The sequence below is a fragment of the Leucopleurus acutus genome (genome assembly GCF_964270905.1).
Source record: "Leucopleurus acutus genome assembly, chromosome: 18".
In the NCBI taxonomy this organism is placed as follows: domain Eukaryota; kingdom Metazoa; phylum Chordata; class Mammalia; order Artiodactyla; family Delphinidae; genus Leucopleurus; species Leucopleurus acutus.
The window spans coordinates 60,541,569-60,560,963 of NC_139160.1; the positions used below are offsets into that span (position 1 = coordinate 60,541,569).

General features: G+C 38.8%; 1 protein-coding gene across 7 annotated transcripts in view; it reads right to left on the minus strand.

Annotated features, from left to right (window-relative positions):
• The window catches only part of LOC309974752 (uncharacterized protein), a 157,226-nt gene extending 145,876 nt beyond the window's left edge, over positions 1-11,350 (minus strand). For 6 of the 7 annotated variants that reach the window (XR_014326902.1, XR_014326903.1, XR_014326904.1 and 3 more), the window contains exons 1-2: positions 11,104-11,350; positions 9,152-9,255 (exon numbers count right to left, since the gene is read on the minus strand). Coding sequence is in view for 1 of the 7 variants with exons in the window: in XM_082859488.1 (XP_082715614.1) it covers positions 9,152-9,255; positions 11,104-11,242 (243 nt within the window). In the remaining 6 variants the exon portion in view is untranslated. Of the gene's footprint in view, positions 1-895; positions 1,037-9,151; positions 9,256-11,103 lie in introns of those variants that run through there. The other variant, XR_014326907.1, reaches the window with a different exon arrangement.
• Positions 11,351-19,395: the final 8,045 nt, after the last annotated feature.

A 19,395-nucleotide genomic window follows, 5' to 3' on the forward strand; every position in this document is an offset into this window, starting at 1 on the left:
AACAAATACTGTATGCTAACACATATCTATAGAATCTAAAAAAAAAAAGTGGTTATGAAGAACCTAGGGGCAGGACAGGAATAAAGACACAGACGTAGAGAATGGGCTTGAGGACACAGGGAGGGGAGGGGGAAGGGTAAATTGGACGAAGTGAGAGAGTGGCATGGACTTATATATACTACCAAATGCAAAATAGATAGCTAATGGGAAGCAGCTGCATAGCACAGGGAGATCAGCTCGGTGCTTTGTGACCACCTAGAAGGGTGGGATAGGGAGGGTGGGAGGGAGATGCAAGAGGGAGGAGATATGGAGATATACATACACGTGTAGCTGATTTACTTTGTTATAAAGCAGAAACTAACACACCATTGTAAAGCAATTATACTCCAATAAAGATGTTAAAAAAACAAGAGAGTATTCTAAAATTCTAGCATTATCAGGCAAGTGGTAAAAATAATAATTTAGGAGAGAGAGGGGGAAGATGGCAGAAGAGAAAGACGCGGAGATCACCTTCCTCCCCACAGATACATCAGAAATACATCTACACGTGGAACAACTACAGAACACCTACTGAACGCTGGCAGAAGACCTCAGACCTCCCAAAAGGCAAGAAACTCCCCACGTACCTGGGTAGGGCAAAAGAAAAAAGAATAAACGGAGACAAAAGAATAGGGATGGGACCTGCACCAGTGGGAAGGAGCTGTGAAGGAGGAGAGGTTTCCACACCCTAGGAAGCCCCTTCGCGGGTGGAGACTGCGGGTGGCGGAGGGGGGAAGCTTTGGAGCCACGGAGGAGAGCACAGCAACAGGGGTGCGGAGGGCAAATCAGAGAGATTCCCGAACAGAGGATCAGGGCCGACCGGCACTCACCTGCCCGAGAGGCTTGTCTGCTCACCTGCCGGGGCGGGCGGGGCTGGGAGCTGAGGCTTGGGCTTCGGAGGTTGGAACGCAGGGAGAGGACTGGCGGCGTGAACACAGCCTGCAGGGGGTTAGTGCACCACGGCTAACCGGGAGGAAGTCCGGGAAAAAGTCTGGAGCTGCCGAAGAGGCAAGAGACTTTTTCTTCCCTCTTTGTTTCCTGGTGCGCGAGGAGAGGGGATTCAGAGCGCTGCTTAAAGGAGCTCCAGAGACGGGCGCGAGCCGTGGCTAACAGCGCGAGCCCGAGACGGGCATGAGACGCTAAGGCTGCTGCTGCTGCCGCCAAGAAGGCTGTGTGCGAGCACAGGTCACTCTCCACACCTCCTTTCTGGGGAGCCTGTGCAGCCCGCCACTGCCAGGGTCCCGGGACCCAGAGACAACTTCCCCGGGAGAACGCACGGCGCACCTCAGGCTGCTGCAACGTCACGCTGGCCTCTGGCAACGCAGGCCCCGCCCTGCCTACGTGCCCCTCCCTCCCCCCCCCCCCCCCGGCCTGAGTGAGCCAGAGCCCCCGAGTCAGCGGCTCCTTTAACCCCGTCCTGTCTGAGCGAAGAACAGACGCCCTCCAGTGACGTATACGCAGAGGCGGGGCCAAATCCAAAGCTGAGCCCCGGGAGCTGTGCGAACAGAGAAGAGAAAGGGAAATCCCTCCCAGCAGCCTCAGAAGAAGCGGATTAAATCTCCGTAGTCAGGGCTTTCCTGTTGGCACAGTGGTTGAAAGTCCGCCTGCCGATGCAGCAGCCACGGGTTCGTGCCCGAGTCCGGGAAAATCCCACATGCTGGCTCCCGTGAGCCATGGCCGCTGAGCCTGCGCATCCGGAGCCTGTGCTCCGCAGCGAGAGAAGCCACAACAGTGGGAGGTCCGCGTACCGCAAAAAAAAAAAAAAAAATTCTCCACAGTCAACTTGATGTACCCTGCATCGGTGGAATACATGAATAGACAACGAATCATCCCAAATTGAGGAGCCGTGTGGATGAAAGTTTCTTGGTGCTGCAGCCAGGAGTCAGTGCTGTGCCTCTGAGGTGGGAGAGCCAACTTCAGGACGCTGGTCCACAAGAGACCTCCCAGCTCCACGTAATATCAAACGGCAAAAATCTCCCAGAGATCTCCATCTCAACACCAACACCCAGCTTCACTCAACGACCAGCAAGCTACAGTGCTGGACACCCTATGCCAAACAACTAGCAAGACAGGAACACAACCCCACCCATTAGCAGAGAGGCTGCCTAAAATCATAATAAGGCCACAGACACCCCAAAACACACCACCAGACGTGGACCTGCCCACCAGAAAGACAAGATCCAGCCTCATCCACCAGAACACAAGCACTAGTCCCCTCCATGAGGATGCCTACACAACCCACTGAACCAACTTTAGCCACTGGGGACAGACACCAAAAACAATGGGAACTACGAACCTGCAGCCTGCAAAAAGGAGACCCCAAACACAGTAAGATAAACAAAATGAGAAGACAGAAAAACACACATCAGATGAAGGAGCAAGATAAAAACCCACCAGACCTAACAAATGAGGAGGAAATAGGCAGTCTACCTGAAAAAGAATTCAGAATAATGATAGTAAAGATGATCCAAAATCTTGGAAATAGAATAGACAAAATGCAAGAAACATTTAACAAGGACCTAGAAGAACTAAAGATGAAACAAACAACGATGAACAACACAATAAATGAAATTAAAAATACTCTAGATGGGATCAATAGCAGAATAACTAAGGCAGAAGAACAGATAAGTGACCTGGAAGATAAAATAGTGGAAATAACTACTTCAGAGCAGACTAAAGAAAAAAGAATGAAAAGAAGTGAGGACAGTCTCAGAGACCTCTGGGACAACATTAAATGCACCAACATTTGAATTAAAGGGGTTCCAGAAGAAGAAGACTAAAAGAAAGGGACTGAGAAAATATATGAAGAGATGATAGTTGAAAACTTCCCTAATATGGGAAAGGAAATAGTTAATGAAGTCCAGGAAGCACAGAGAGTCCCATACAGGATAAATCCAAGGAGAAACACACCAAGACACATATGGAGCAAACTGTCAAAAATTAAATACAAAGAAAACATATTAAAAGCAGCAAGGGAAAAACAACAAATAACACACAAGGGAATCCCCATAAGGTTAACAGCTGATCTCTCAGCAGAAACTCTGCAAGCCAGAAGGGACTGGCAAGACATATTTAAAGTGATGAAGGAGAAAAGCCTGCAACCAAGATTACTCTACCCAGCAAGGATCTCATTCAGATTTGATGGAGAAATTAAAACCTTAACAGACAAGCAAAAGCTGAGAGAGTTCAGCACCACAAAACCATCTTTACAACAAATGCTAAAAGAACTTCTCTAGGCAAGAAACACAAGGGAAGGAAAAGACCTACAATAAAAAACCCAAAACAATTAAGAAAATGGGAATAGGAACATACATATCAATAAAACATGGGTAGAACACTCTATGACATAAATCACAGCAAGATCCTTTTTGACCCACCTCCTAGAGAAATGGAAATAAAAACAAAAATAAACAAATGGGACCTAATGAAACTTCAAAGCTTTTGCACAGCAAAGGAAACCATAAACAAGACCAAAAGACAACCCTCAGAATGGGAGAAAATGTTTGCACATGAAGCAACTGACAAAGGATTAATCTCCAAAATTTACAAGCAGCTCATGCAGCTCAATAACAAAAAAACAAATAACCCAATCCAACAATGGGCAGAAGACCTAAACAGACATTTCTCCAAAGAAGATATACAGTTTGCCAACAAACACATGAAAGAATGCTCAACATCATTAATCATTAGAGAAATGCAAATGAAAACTACAATAAGATATCATCTCAGACTGGTCAGAATGGCCATCATCAAAAAATCTAGAAACAATAAATGCTGGAGAGGGTGTGGAGAAAAGGGAACACTCTTGCACTGCTGGTGGGAATGTGAATTGGTATAGCCACTATGGAGAACAGTATGGAGGTTCCTTAAAAAACTGCAAATAGAACTGCCATATGACCCAGGAATCCCACTACTGGGCATATACCCTGAGAAAACCATAATTCAAAAAGAGTCATGTACCAAAATGTTCATTGCAGCTCTATTTACAATAGCCAGGAGATGGAAGCAACCTAAGTGTCTATCATCAGATGAATGGATAAAGAAGATGTGGCACATATATACAATGGAATATTACTCAGCCATAAAAGGAAACGAAATTAAGTTATTTGTAGCGAGGTGGATGGACCTAGAGTCTGTCATACAGAGTGAAGTAAGTCAGAAAGAGAAAGACAAATACCATATGCTAACACATATATATGGAATCTAAGAAAAAAAATGTCATGAAGAACCTAGGGGTAAGATGGGAATAAAGACAGACCTACTAGAGAATGGACTTGAGGACATGGGGAGGGGGAAGGGTAAGCTGTGACAATGGGAGAGAGTGGCATGGACATATATACACTACCAAACGTAAAATAGGTAGCTAGTGGGAATCAGCTGCATAGCACAGGGAGATCAGCTGGGTGCTTTGTGACCACCTAGAGGGGTGGGATAGGGAGGGTGGGAGGGAGGGAGATGCAAGAGGGAAGAGATATGGGAACATATGTATATGTATAACTGATTCACTTTGTTATAAAGCAGAAATTAACACACCATTGTAAAGCAATTATACTCCAATAAAGATGTAAAAAAAATAATAATAATTTAACGTAGAGTCTAATAAAGATGCAGGTAGCACCCTCTAGAACCATACTGTATAATAGATTTTTCTGAAATGAGAGAAATGTCCTATATCTGTACTGACAATATCTTAACCATTAGCCATATGAGATGATTATCCACTTGAAATGTGGCTAGTATGACTGAGGAACTAAAATTTTTATTTTATTTAAATTGCCACCTGCAGCTAGCAGCTACCACATTGTTCTTAGAAGAGAAAATTTAAATAATAAAAAATTATATTTTTTTATTCAAATTAAAAGCAAAGAAGTAAAGAAAACATAACAATACAGGTGGGCCAAAAAGATAACAAATAATACAATGATATCTATAAACTCAACTGCATCAATATTACATTAAATGAATTTGGACTAAATACTCCAAATAAAAGGCAAACTACAGGCTGCTTACATCCAACTATATAGTACTTATAAAAAGAAAAACACACTTTAAATACAAGAGCACAGAAAGTTTGAGAAAAGAAGGATAGGAAAACCTGTACCATGCTAATAATAATACTTGATAGATGATAGACACATAGATAGTGCAGTTCTATCAGTAGAAGTTAAATTAGATGTTAAGGTAAGAAGGATTCCCACAGATAAAAAGGCATATTTCATAATGCTAAAGAGACCAATCAAGAGAAAGATATCACAATCCTAAATCTATGTGTATCCAAAAACATAGCTTCAAAAAATATAAGCAAAATTTGACAGAAATAAAGAAAATGCGCATCCCCAATCATATATGAAGATTTTAACACAGGCCTCTAGATAGCTGGCAGATAAATCATCCAAAAATAGTAAAGATATAAAATATCTAGAATTAACAAACTTTACCTAATTAGCATATGTAAAATGTGCTAGAGTGATAGAATTAACATTTGTTTCAAATATTTATGGGCTATTTACCAAAACTGACCATAATCTGGGCCATAATGAAAACAAACTTTAAAATATTGAAATAATTCAGAATATGTTCTGACATAAGAAATAATTATCAAAGACATATCAATGAGAAAAAGACAAACTAATAGGAAAAAAGCCACCAAAAAAATTGAACAGGAACCAGTTCATTAAAAATATATCAAGATGTCTAATAACATATGAAAAAGTGCTCAACATCATTAGTCATCAGTGAAATTCAATTTAAAACCACAGTGAGAGGCTATTATAATTACACGGGAATGGCTAAAATGAAAAAACAAAAGACGGTATCAAGTGTTAGTAATGACATGGAACAAGTGTAACTTTCATATACTGTCGATGGAAATGTAAATTGGTACAACCAGTGTGGAAAACTGTTCATTACAGTAAGCTATATATATGCATCCTCTTATGACCCTGTAATTTCATGCCTAGTTATACAAAGAACAGAAATTTGTACAAATGCTCATCAAAACACATATGCTAGAAGGTTCACATTAGCACTATTCCTAGTAAATTCAAACTGGAAAAAAAATCCGTCATCAGTAGAATGGATAAATAAATTGTGCTATATTCATGCTGTGGATTATTATAGGGCAATAAGAAATTAACAAATTAAAACTACATTCAACAGGAATAAATCTCAGACATAAAATGTTGAGTCAAAGAAGCCAGATACAAAAAGTGTCTACTGTGTGGTTCCATGTATATAAAGTTCAAGATCAAGCAAAACTACACTATGTCAGTCTTGAAGGTATATTGACTGGAAGGGTGAATGAAGAGGCTTCAGTGATGCTGGTAATATTCCGTTTCTTGATCTGGGTTCTGGGGTTACTGATCTGTTCATTTTGTGGAAGTTCCTTGAGTTCTACATTTATTATTAGTCCTCTTTTTGTATGTATGTATGTTTCACTAAAATGTTTGCCCTGAGGTTTAAATATGGAGGTATTGATTGGGAAGGTATCTTTACAGAAGTTGTCTACTCAGCCTTTGCTTTTATATCAAGGTAATCTTAAACTGAAATTGAAGATGTATATTTCATATAAAATTGAGATATATATTTCAGATTTATCATCTTCCAGAGATAGTTTCAGTTATATTCTAGGCACCCAAACCTTACCATTTTTACGGCTCCAAAAGTACACTCTCTTTCCTATTGGGAGTCCTGACATGAGGGGTGTGTCTCACATATGATCAGTTTCCAACAGTTGTTCTGCACTTTGAGTTCTCAGTTCTTGCTTTCTGTAAACTGGGATAGTTCATTTTTTCATATTTATGCTGAGGCTGACCGTCATGTTTCTGGTAATTTTTTTTTATCTCAGGAAATAAGTAAGTGATTCCCACATCTTACCTTCAGGTCTCTGAGGGCTGGGGCAGTGGTTAGTCACAGGAGAACCATGCCTCCAGTTCCCTAGGCTTTTGTTTTTATCTCAGCCCTTTTCTTCTCAAAGCCCATGAGCACTGATAACCTTCTGGGCTTGAGAGTATTAAAGCACTGCTTCATTCTATACCTAGTACTTCTACCACACTTGACATCCATCCTTACCTGTTTATTCTGGCCTACACTACCAGATTCCTTTCTCATTCATGGTAACTCTCCAACAGGAACTCTTCATATCCATCCTTGCTTCCAGGTCCATCAGTCTATCAGTTTGTTTCTATATATCTGAGCCCTAATTATATATAGTGTTCAAGTTCTTTCTCAAGGGACTGGTTGGGTCCCTATGAATGAAGCAATGTTCCTGAACATTCTTAAGAATGTCCCTAAATATTTTATGAATTAGGACACTTCTCTGCCAAATGTCAAAAAAATTATTACCTGTCTCTATCCACAAATATATCAAAGTCTCAACTTTGTACTTTCCAGGATACCGAAATAAGTGTCAAAAATCAATTTTGCAGGGCAGGCAAGAGATAAATCAATTCAGAGAGTTGTAAGAGCAGCGTCTTAAATTTCAGTCCAAGATTAGCCTGATGTAAAACAAAGGCTGAATAGACAACTTCTTCAAAGATACCTTCCCAATCAATACCCCCATATACAAACATCAGTTCAGTCAGGTGTGAGTGACAGCAGAAAAGGAAAGTTTGCTAAGGATACCCCCTTTGTTTGGTGTTTTTAAGCCTCTCCTTTTCTCACTTAGTTTTTTTTGTTTTGTTTTGTTTAATTCTCTCCTACTTGGGTAGATATAGTGATCAGCATGAGAGCTCTTTCAAAGGCCATCAATTTGAGTTGCTACCCATGATAAGAAAACGAATTATTGAAAATCACTCACATTTGTCTGCTGAGGTCTTCTTTTCCTAGATCTCTATGATTATATTGTTCTTGTTCATCTAAAATTGTGAATTGGCTCCAGTGAATTGCATTCATTTATACATATCTTTATCTTCAGCTTCAGTTTTGGGAAAACACAGTTTGTTCACAATAGGTTAAGTTTTGGGGTAACACAAAGTCCCAAAATCTCGGTGACCTAAAAAAGTTTTATTCCTCACTTAAGCAAATAGATGGTGAGCCTGGCTGATGCTTAAGGGGAATCTGTTTTCTATGTAATGACCCAGGGTCTCCAGATCAATATTTGCTTCCATGACCACATGGCAAGGGTAAAAGCACTGAAGAGTCTCAAAATTAAAGGATTCATCCTGGAAGAAACATGGGTCACTTCTCCTCACATTCCATTAGGAACGTAAGTCAATGGCCACACATTTGCCCTTATGAGGGCAGAGAAGTATCATCCCTCACTGCAGTCTTGTCCTAACAGAAGGCAAAAATGAACTATTTGTTAAATAAAAATATGTTGAGTAACTAATGCTTTATACTGGTCAGCCAATCTAGACCAAATTTTAATTAATATAAAGGAGAAAGAAACAATCAACATGAAGAAAGCAAACACTAGATAAGGAAGGGAAAAGAGTTCCTACTCTATTAGGGAATCAATTTTGCATAGCTTCATAGAACAATTCTGAGACCAATCTTAGCTCAATAGGAAAGACTGATTTAACAGGTAAATGACATCAGCCAAGAGCACAAGAATGAGAAGTATTGCTGTATCATGGATTGACTTATTGCCCCAATTCCAGCCCTCTTTCTGCATCCATACTTTTGCATGACCTCAGGAAGGACAGAGTAGACTTTTCTACCCTTTGACTTGGGGTTGGCTCTGTAACTTGTTTCAGTCAATGGCATGTGGGTAGAAGTAAGCAATTTCTGAACCAAGACCTTAATGTCCTCCTGTGTTTCCACTTGCTCTCTGCCGTTTTCATGAGAAGAATATACCTCGGGCTTCCCTGGTGGCGCAGTGGTTAAGAATCCGCCTGCCAACGCAAGGGACATGGGTTCGAGCCCCGGTCCAGGAAGATCCCACATGCCGTGGAGCAACTGAGCCCGTGCGTCACAACTACTGAAGCCCACGTACCACAACTACTGAAGCCCGCACACCCTAGGGCCCTTGGTCTGCAACAAGAGAAGCCACCGCAATAAGAAGCCCACGCTCGCCACAACTAGAGAAAGCCCAGGCGCAGCAATGAAGACCCAATGCAGCCAAAAATAAATAAATAAAAATAAAATAGATTTATTAAAAAAAAAAACATACCTCAAGTGGTGCTGTGGTCATATCAGAAGGATGAGACATACATGATAGGAAACCATCCTGGTCGCCACAGCCTGAAGAAGAGCTGCCACAGGCATCCCATAAATCTGCACAGAGAAGTAAAGTCACAAAGCTGAGCCCAGCCTACATCAGCTGAACTTCTGCCAACCTTCAGAGAGACAAGAACAGTTACAAACGACTGTTGTTTTAAGCCATGGAACTTCTGGGTAATTTGTTTTGCAGCAAGAACTAATCAATATATGGTACATGTGCCAGACACTGGCCATTCATAAAGTACAACGGATGAAAAAAAACAAATCCAGAATCTAGAAGACAAAAAGGATTGGAGATTGCCACACAAAGAAAAAGAAAAGCATTCTTGAGGATTAGGAAAGAAAAGTAAAAATGAATATATTTAATGTGACTTTTTTTTAATAATCAAGATACATGAACTAAGAGTGTATGTTCTGGTTTGTGACTATATTTACATGAAAAAGCTTCAAAGTTACAAAATTTGACATTTTTATATAAGATATGGTTTTATTTAAAAACCAGCAAACAACGAAGTTGGAACACACCCAATAATATACATGAGTGCCATTAATAATCAGCCTATAAAATTATAAACTTGAACATGATGTTTATTACAAAATCCTTTTGTATTAGAATTAAAGGGATGTCTGAATTTTGAAGGCAGTGACTTTTGGAAAAACAAGAGAAAGCATTAGTTCAAAGAGTAAAACCATGGAATTCAGTGACTTAAAAAAATATATAAAAATGTAAACAAATTTTTACAACATAAACTTCAGAATGACAGTTTTTCAAATGAGATCATGACATATTTAAGAAAGCTAATTTGAAATACCTTCTGAAATGGAGACTGATGTCAAGAGGGTAACCAGGCCTTAGCTAATATATGCAAAGCAAATTTTGATTTGGCAGGACTATGACTCCAACCCAAACTTTTTATATTTTCATAAATAGGAAAGGGTTAAAGTGAAAAAAGAGCAGTAAGAGGGTCAGGAGCATGTAGGAACAACAGTTGATGACCTGGTTAAAATGACCCCAAACCGTTTTGTTTTTTCATTGATATTACTAAGAGATTCAAACCCAAGGATTCTTAGGTTCGCTTGCATCAGAATCACTTAGGATGCTTTTTAAAATACAGGTGCCCAGGCCCCACCTCGGATTCCATTGGCGTGATGTTGGTATTTGTTAAAAGATCCCTAGGCCATTTAAATTGTAACCAAGGTTAATAATCATCACTACTTTGACCTATCCCAGGTATACATAAGTCAATTAATGATTAATTACAGTTGCCAATTCTCCAGTCCCAGGCTTTTCCCTGTCTGGTTGCATTCAACCTGATTGGGTTATGTGCTCTGATTACCTAAACTTGGAAGAACGGTCACGTTATTAAATATTTACAAAGTAGCACAGTGATACTTTTGTAAGCTGTGTCTCACAGTCGTCAAGGTGGATTACATAACAGATAAAGGCAACAGATTACCAGTTAACCCTAAAAAGAATCTGCTATATCTATAGAAATGACTATGTATGCCAAAAATACTAGTTCCCAGTTATATGAAGCAGAGTGCATGTTTAGTTTCAACATTATGCTGTGGAAGGGACTGAAAAACAGAAAACTCCAATGTCTTAGGTTCGACTTGTGTAAAATAAAAGACATTTAAAATATAGATTACATAATACTGAGCTATATTTACAGGTGATTTATAAAAGAGACACAGAAGAAATATTAGCTGAATATCGACTGAAGTCCAGGTGTAGGAGCTAGGTACGCGGAATACCTAGGGCACAGAGTAACTTACCAAAAGGAAAGAAGAAATTAAAGAAGATGGGAAGGAGGAAGGGAGAGAGGAAGAGAGAAAGAAAGAGAAAATCAATCTGGGGGGAAATCAAGCAAAATAAATACAATGGAACAATTTCAAGCTTACAACTTGCCAATCTTGCTACTTGATTGAAGTGATTACAATACAAAACTCCTTTTGGAGTTATTTTCTGTAAATAAAAATGATGTGCTTGCAACCGTAGAACATCTCTAATGCTCTTAGTTACGTGGAGCCTGCAAAACATCAGGTAAAAAAATAGGTGATAAGATCCTGAGCTGTTTTAGCAAGAAAAAAGCCTTTAACAGTAAGGACTGCGCTCACTGCCCATGTTTCTCTTCCAAAAGGCAATTTGACTGTAACTCTCCCAGATTTGGAAGTTACTCATCCGACTCACGGGGGGACGGGGGAAATTTATCAGCCTCCTCCCACCACGGCTGGGCAGAGGATAGAACAAAAGGGCAGTAGACAACATGAGCAAGAGTCAGCCAAGTTTCCTGCCCAGGCAAACAGAGAGGATAGGAGGAGAGGAAAGAAAATGGTAACAGAAGCTTTTTTTATGCCGGAAATGTAAGAGTGCCTTTGTTGTAAAACACAGGCGTTGATTTCCTGTTTCCATAACTTATGACTGGTGAGTTATTTTTACATTTATCTTAATGAGGTTACACCCTGCTCTGAGATTTCATAAGCCATTGCCCTGCCCATGAAACAAACAAAATATTCTTCTCTCTGATTCAGTTTCTTTGTTGACCTTGGGATAGCTGAACAAGAGAATGGTCTGGATTACACATTAACCTCTGTGTCTAAAAGTGTGTGGGGAGAAGGGGCACTCAGGCTTTGTTAAGGCTGAGGAATTCTTTACCTGTGAGACTCAAAAGTCAGTGTTATTTCCTGACTTTTATTTGTACCATGAAAAGTTACAAAGGACCAGAAAGTGTTTCCTAAATCATGGAGGAAAAGTTCTCAAAGAAAAAAGTGTAAATATATATTTGGCCTTGAACGATGCATCTTAAATCAATTCTGACAAAAATCTTGTGCGGGTGAATAAAAATTAATGGAACATGATTCATTGTGGGCATCAAACATTCAAATTAGTAAAGAGCATAGCCAAGGAGACATACTTGTTTTATTCTTCAGTTATTACCTGCATGCTGCAGTGGACAGAGGAATTTGGAATGTGTCCTTTATTGCTGCCACACTGCTTCCGGCGCTGGCTTGGGAATTAAGGATCCATGCCTCTACATAATGATATATGATTAGCACTGTGAAAGTAATTGAACCCTTTGTTCTAGACAATCCCTTGCAGTGTCAGCAAGAAGCTGGAACAAACTGTGTCATTTAACAGCGTTATGCTGTAAGTGAGCAAAACCTCTGATCCCTGCACAATTAACTTCCTAATAATTTTTAAATTCTCAAGATTAAATGAGAGAATTAATATAACAGACCATGTAAATGTGCATTAGAGAAATAAAGCAGTGCAAAGGCACTAAGAAGGATGGGAAAATTTAAAGAAATTAACAGTTGTTCTCAAATATAATAAGAGACAGGTGTCAGGCTGTTAAAAGGATGATTAATGTAACTGGGGCAGCTGAGAGTGGTAAATGCACAGCTGTTGCAAAGATTAGTTATGTAGTAACAGAGAATACTACTTGTTTTGCTGTGCACTCCACTAAACTAAATTATATTAAGAGCTTATAAAGTATCCTGGAAAGTGAAGTAATAATGATACTGACACCTGTTTTACATAGTAAACCCGTATAACTCAAATCAATGATATTGACGCTTATTTTACATAATAAAACGCTGCAACTCAAATCATTCGCTCTTTGTGCCTTCAAAATCACAGCACACTAGCTTTATTATTTATGAAATTTCTCAATTTTCTTCATTAAAGGTATGAAATATCTCAATAATCATTTTAAGACAATAATGCTTGCATTAGGTAGCATTAATTTCAAAATGATCAAATTTTGAAAGTAATATGTTCTCTTTGAAGTTCACTAGTTCCAAATTCTCTTTTATTCTGATAGTTTCGTTTTATCAAAATGTTGCTGTATTCAGCACAGAGTGATGAGTTGCATTTCAAGTAATTCTATAAAATCTGATGAGCATTCCTCTTGGATAAGGACTGGACTATATTTAGTTCAGTCTCAGGGTCACACTGACCTTTAGGAAACAAAGGAAAGAAGGAGACATTGCTTTGTAATTATTCTCAAACGAAATTTCTGTTTGTTTTCAATACCATCTAATTAAGCTAATTAATATCCTCTTGTACAACATAAAACAGAAAGAAAAAGAAGTATCAGAACAGTGACATGGGGCTTCCCTGGTTGGGCGGTGGTTGAGAATCTGCCTGCCAACGCAGGGGACACGGGTTCGATCCATGGTCCGGGAAGATCCCACATGCTGCGGAGCAAATAAGTCTGTGTGCCACAGCTACTGAGCCTGTGCTCTAGAGCCCGTAAGCCACAAGTACTGTGCCCGAGTGCCGCAACTACTGAACCCGCGTGCCTATAGCCCGTGCTCCACAATGAGAGAAGCCACCGCAATGAGAACCCCGTGCACTGCAACAGAGAGTAACCCCCACTCGCGGCAACTAGAGAAAGCCCACACGCAGTAATGAAGACCCAACACAGCCAAAAATAAATAAATAAATTTATTTTTTAAAAAAGTGACATGACTATATTTATGGCTGCCTACGGTATTTCTTTTTTTAAAAGAGTCTATGAATGAAAATGATTTCAGTTACTCATTCACAATTTTCTGGAGAGTGTACACTCCTTGGTGGCAGGGACCTGGGTTTATTCAGTAAGGTTTTTGTTCATAATGTTTTGTTTTGATAAATTATAAAATTTCTTTTTCACACCTCTCTAAGTCCTTATCCTCTCCTGTGATTTCCCTTCACATTGGCAAGTGGCTGCTAGTTCTGCCTACTATGTGAATTGGAAATCAAAGTATCAATATATTTGAGCCGATAAATTACTATGAGAATTGATCTCAAACACCATTCTTATGCAACTTTGGAAACTTTTCTATGTGTTTATATATGTTTGATGGCTGACTAAACAATTAACAATGTTAAACTGAGACACCAGACACAAGATTCTAGTCATTAATTTCTTGTTAGTGATCAGAAAAGTATTGTTTCTACCTGGATAGACTTAAAGAAAGCATTAATCTTTCTTATTAAAGTTAGTTTGATACTGCAGGATTCAAATGCTTAGAATTTAATTCTGTGGGCCTTTTCTGCCTTGTTTTTGTTTGTGTGTTTTGGTTTTTGCTGGAGTGAGGTGGCTATGCAATTAAGCTTCCACTAGTTTTTAATAACCACTGGTCCGTTGCATTTGGATCCAAGGTTTGATCAACATGAACACTTTCTGGCTGGTTCCCTTGCAGATTAATATTTGAATAATCAAAGAGACCAATGTGAAGTAATAATGAATTTTTATACTGCTGAAGGCTCTCCTTATAAAGAAGGAAAAAGCAAAAGCATTATATTAACTGAGTAAAGGAAATAGGTTTGGTTTAACTTTTTCTAAACATTTCTTAAAGTTTGATTGAACTTTTTCCATACTTTCAAGCAGCTGTCTCACTTGTAGACTCTAAAACCTTAGCGAAATTTTGCTTATAAGAGAGTGGGCGTAATAATTTAATGAAAAATTCTATTGGTGCTGCTGATACGGATGACTGTCAAGGGTGTGTTTTCAGGGTGACATCAGTGTTTTGAGGTGGTGAATCTAGTCACAGTATATTTAATAACATACTGTAGTCAGTTGGCTTTTCCATTATCTGTGCCATTCAAAGTATAAATCAAGCTTCTCTAAATCTTTTGTTTGTCATTTAAGTAACTGCCTGTTGAATGAATGAGCTGAAATTCTTAGGTAAGTTTATAGAAATATAAAAATGTATGTGAGTAACAAAAAAAATATTATATTCAGTTTTAGAATTATGACAAATCCCAGAGCATAAACAAAAGCATGAAGCTGAGTCCTAGAAACCAGAAAATTTAGACCATGTAGTATGTCAGCAACAAAGAACATAGCGAGGCATTTTGAAATCCCTGTATTTCTTACCTTATTCGAATGTAGTAGTTGTTTGTTTACCTACCTTTCCTTCCTTGATCTCTGCCTCATGCCTATCTCCAAAAACGTGCCAATGGCATAAGAGTAAGCTTTTGTTTTTCTCATAGTTCTGTGGTCTGCAATGTCCAACCAATCGCCTTTCATTTAAAGGGTTCACAAATACGTTTACATGAATTGATCAGATGAACACCCATGGATTCAAAACTGGAGAATCAAAGTCCAAGATAATGCACAGAAACCAACAGGAAGAAGGTACTTAGAAAGAAGTAAGGAAAATAAATGAGAAACAGCAGAGGTTCTAAAAAATAAAAAGAAGCAAACAGACAGGTTTCAGGATGGTTGCAGCAACTGGAGAATCAAGACAAAGTGAGAATCCATTTCATTCAATACCCAAATATTAGGTAAGTGCCAGGCTGCATGGAGAACGCTGGGTGAGAGCAATGAATAAGACAAACATCTTCTCTGACCTCCTGTAATTTGTTGCCTAGTGGAAAGCATAGTAAAGGAAATAAGCATTGTTCTTGGGTAGATAGTAATGTGTGGACAAGGGGTAGGGTCAGATGGGACTTCTGAGAATAAATGACATCTACTCAGACCTAAAAGGTGAGAAAAAAGGAACCACCATTCAAAAAGTGGTAAGAAATGCATTCCAAACAGAGTGAACACATGCCAGTTTCCTGAGGGAGAGAAAACAGAAAGTCCAAGAAACCAGAAATAAAAGCCAGTGAGGCCAGAGGAGTAAGTGAGAGGGGGTTTGGCAGAAGATGAAGTTGGAGGAAGAGGCGGTGGCCAGAGCCTTGAAATAATGCAGAGCCTTGAAAACCAAGGTAAAAATTTTATTCCAAGTGCAATGAGAGAGTTTCACACCTATTCCAAGTACAGCAGAGGTCATGATCTAATTTAACTTAAGAGAAACAAAAACAAAAAAACCACTTTTCTGGTTGCCTTGTGAAGATTAGATTTTAAGGGAAACCAGAGTGGATGTGGGAAAGCCAGTTAAAGGCCACAGAAGCATCTCTGATGCATGATGATGGCAGCTCAGTTGGGGCAATCATGGTGATGACAGGGAAAAGTAGGGCTCTTTGATTGAATAGCATTTCCTGAAGGATTAGATGGTGGAGATGGGATTGAGGAAAGTAGGGAACCAGGACTGACCCTTAGAGGAAATGGGTGAAGGTTAATGCATGTATTGGTTTGGTCTCTCCCTCCCCAACAAAAGGGGCGGAAGATCAAGATTGGGTGGAAGTAGGAATCAGTAGTCCATGCTTAGCTATGTTCATGTGGAAATACTGATTAGTGGGCATGTCTGTATATGTGAGTTTGGAGATTAAAGGAGACATCGTGGCTGAGATATTAATTTTGAAATCATCAGCACAATATAGTATTTAAGGAATGAAAATGTATGAGATCATCCAGAGAGAGAAGAGAGAAAAGTAGAGAAGAGATCCAATTACCACCGGCCATCAGAAATGTCATGAGAATTCCTTCAAGTTATTTTGTTTCTACCCTTGGCAGACCTCCTAGACCTTTCCAACTAGAGTCAGCTACATGGAACAGGGCTCAGTCTTCATAGGATCTCCCTGTGAAAGCAGGAGACTTATCACTAACTGACTGGGGGACATATGTTACTGGAAAATAATACCAGGTATTAATAATTTGAAGCTTCTGTTTTAGTGCCACCAGCACAACTTTTGATTAAGAAAAAACATGTTCTAAACCTAGTCTGCAACCTGGGCATGAGGAAACCTTTCTTCTATGTAAACATTCAAGTTATATGCCAATCCTATAAAAGCCTTAAGATTCCCGGCTGCAATCAATTAAAATTACTAATGAAATGTTGATCTTTGTGCCCTAAGTCACATCCTCTATCTTTTCCAATCTCCAGTACTTGTGGTTTTCCTTCCTTGATCAACATCCAATCTCAGGAATGGAACCAAAGTTAATTCTGACATAGGTAAAAATGACTGATGACTTTTTAAAATATTTCCTTTCCCTGAAAAATTTTCTTTTCAACAAAGATTTGGAAAATTATGGTGGCATTGAAAACATCTAATGGCAGAAATAAAGCCTTCAGTGGTGGAATTTCAGGTGAATGCATTCAGGAGAGATTAGGGAAGATAGAGGAGGGAGAAGGGATTTTATGCTACTATTGGTAGCATTAACATATGCAGTGAAATGCCCATTTAGGAAGCAGAGAATATAGATTTAGCTAAAAATGCATATCTTAGATATCATATCCCCTTTATCGATTACAAAGCATTGGTACCCTGACCCAGCTGAATTCTGTGTAAAAATTAAAGAGTCAAGCTTTTTCCCAACAAAAAATTTGTTTTCATAAAGAACTGAAAAGTATGTCTCTCATGGGGTAAAAATAATACTAACAACGGTTAAAGTTTGTTTTGTATTTACTTTTAAAAAAAATGCCTCCAGTGCCCTTCCTTTTAGGAGAAACAAAAGCAACACACACTAGAAAGTACTAGATTTAAAAGTAGAGCAGAGACCCTATTATTTGAAACACAGTTCAAGGCAACTCAGACAATAAAGCCATTGGCTGGGGTAAAATTTAACTGACCCTTTCAAGGTTGAAAGAGATCTTCAAGCAAAATGCTTCTCTGTCAGTAGAAGAAGAGCTCTGTATTGAACTGATTTAATAGTCAAACCTACTGAAATCCCTCTCACTGGAGAAACATAAGCTAAAACAAAAACAGCAACAATTAAAACCTGCCACAATTGTGGTAAGTAGACTTGTTGAGCTGTATTTCTCTACTTCAAAGGATACCACAGGTGAGAGGATTTTTTTCTTAAGTAAAACAAGTCCTATGGACAAAAGTTTTCTTTGGGAATAATATTATTCCTTACTCCTGTTGTGTTAAGTTTACTCAGTCGTTGTAAACTCTTTTCAGCAGACTTTAGACATCTCTTACATGATATTTAAATAAAAGCCTCTTTTTTTGGACACAAAAGGATACTTACGGTTTGCTGTAATGCATTTACTATCAATGCCACTGACCTACCTTCAGGACTGAATCCATGAGGAAATGTTCCCCTGCAGTAAATGAGTCACAGTAAATAGGATGTTAGCTGTGCTTCTTGGGAAATGGAAAACATTTTCTCTGGAAGTTGATTTTCATCCTAGTGAAGTATCTTCCAGGGACTCTATTTTGTTTTTCAGCTCTTGACCACTTTAGCCACAATCACGGAAGATGCACAGAGCTATCAAGTTGGACAAGTTCAGATCAGTGGGTGGTTTGAAATGACTTGAAAAGGTGAGACTGGTGTGCCTTCTTAGGTTTGAAATGAAGGACAACAAATATTATTACTGTACTTCTTCTGATTCTCTCTGGGAGCAAATCTGATTGGTGTGCAAATCCCTCACAAAGAAATATTAGTAGGACCCATAATTCTGACACCTCCTCGAATTGTGGGAAGTGAGTCAGAGGCCACACAACAAACCAGCACCATTGTTAATTTCACACTTGAGTAGAACCACAGAGTTAAGCATTCATTGCATGTATTCAAACCACAGCAGACAACTGGATTCAGTGGTAACCAAAAAGGAAAGTTGAATTTTTTAAAAAAAAGATGAAAACTACAGAATACAAGGCTTTCTATCACAAAAAGTCACTTTTACTAAAATATGTACTTCCTGGATTTGATCATAATTTATATGTATGTAGTATGAACTATAAATGAGGCCAAAGCTTATACTATTTGAATGAATTAAAGTATAAAAGTAATTTTCCAGATAGTTCTATAAATGACAATTCCTCTTGCCTGGAATCCGAATTAGGGTAAAAGTATTCTCCTCCCTTTCTTTTTCTGTCCCTAATTGTCACAGTTATTTTTACAGTTTGCTCAATTCTTCACTTTGATAATACAGATCTCTTCCAATTACCAAATTTCTCTAATAATTTTGTGATCCTTAGGAAGGCTATATAAAACATTGAATATACAGTCCAGGAGATCACTATTAAAACAGTGGTCTGCATTATGAATATGCATAAATACATTCATTGATTGAACTGTTAAATAGATAGATAATATCAGTTTGGAGTGGTACTGATTTAGAAAAATATACAGTGAAAGGAAGAAAAGGAGAGATTACCCAGGAAAAAATTTGCTTGCCAAATGATGGAAAACTGATATGTTTTTCAAAGTAACATCAAAGTAATTTTAATGTTAAGAGTTTCACCTAACTTTTAGCTTTTATCAACATAAAAGCTAACAATTTGCGCACACACACACACACACACACACACACACATTCCTGCATTTATCTTTTATTCCTGCCTTTGTCTTAAGCCCTGCATCTGTTTCA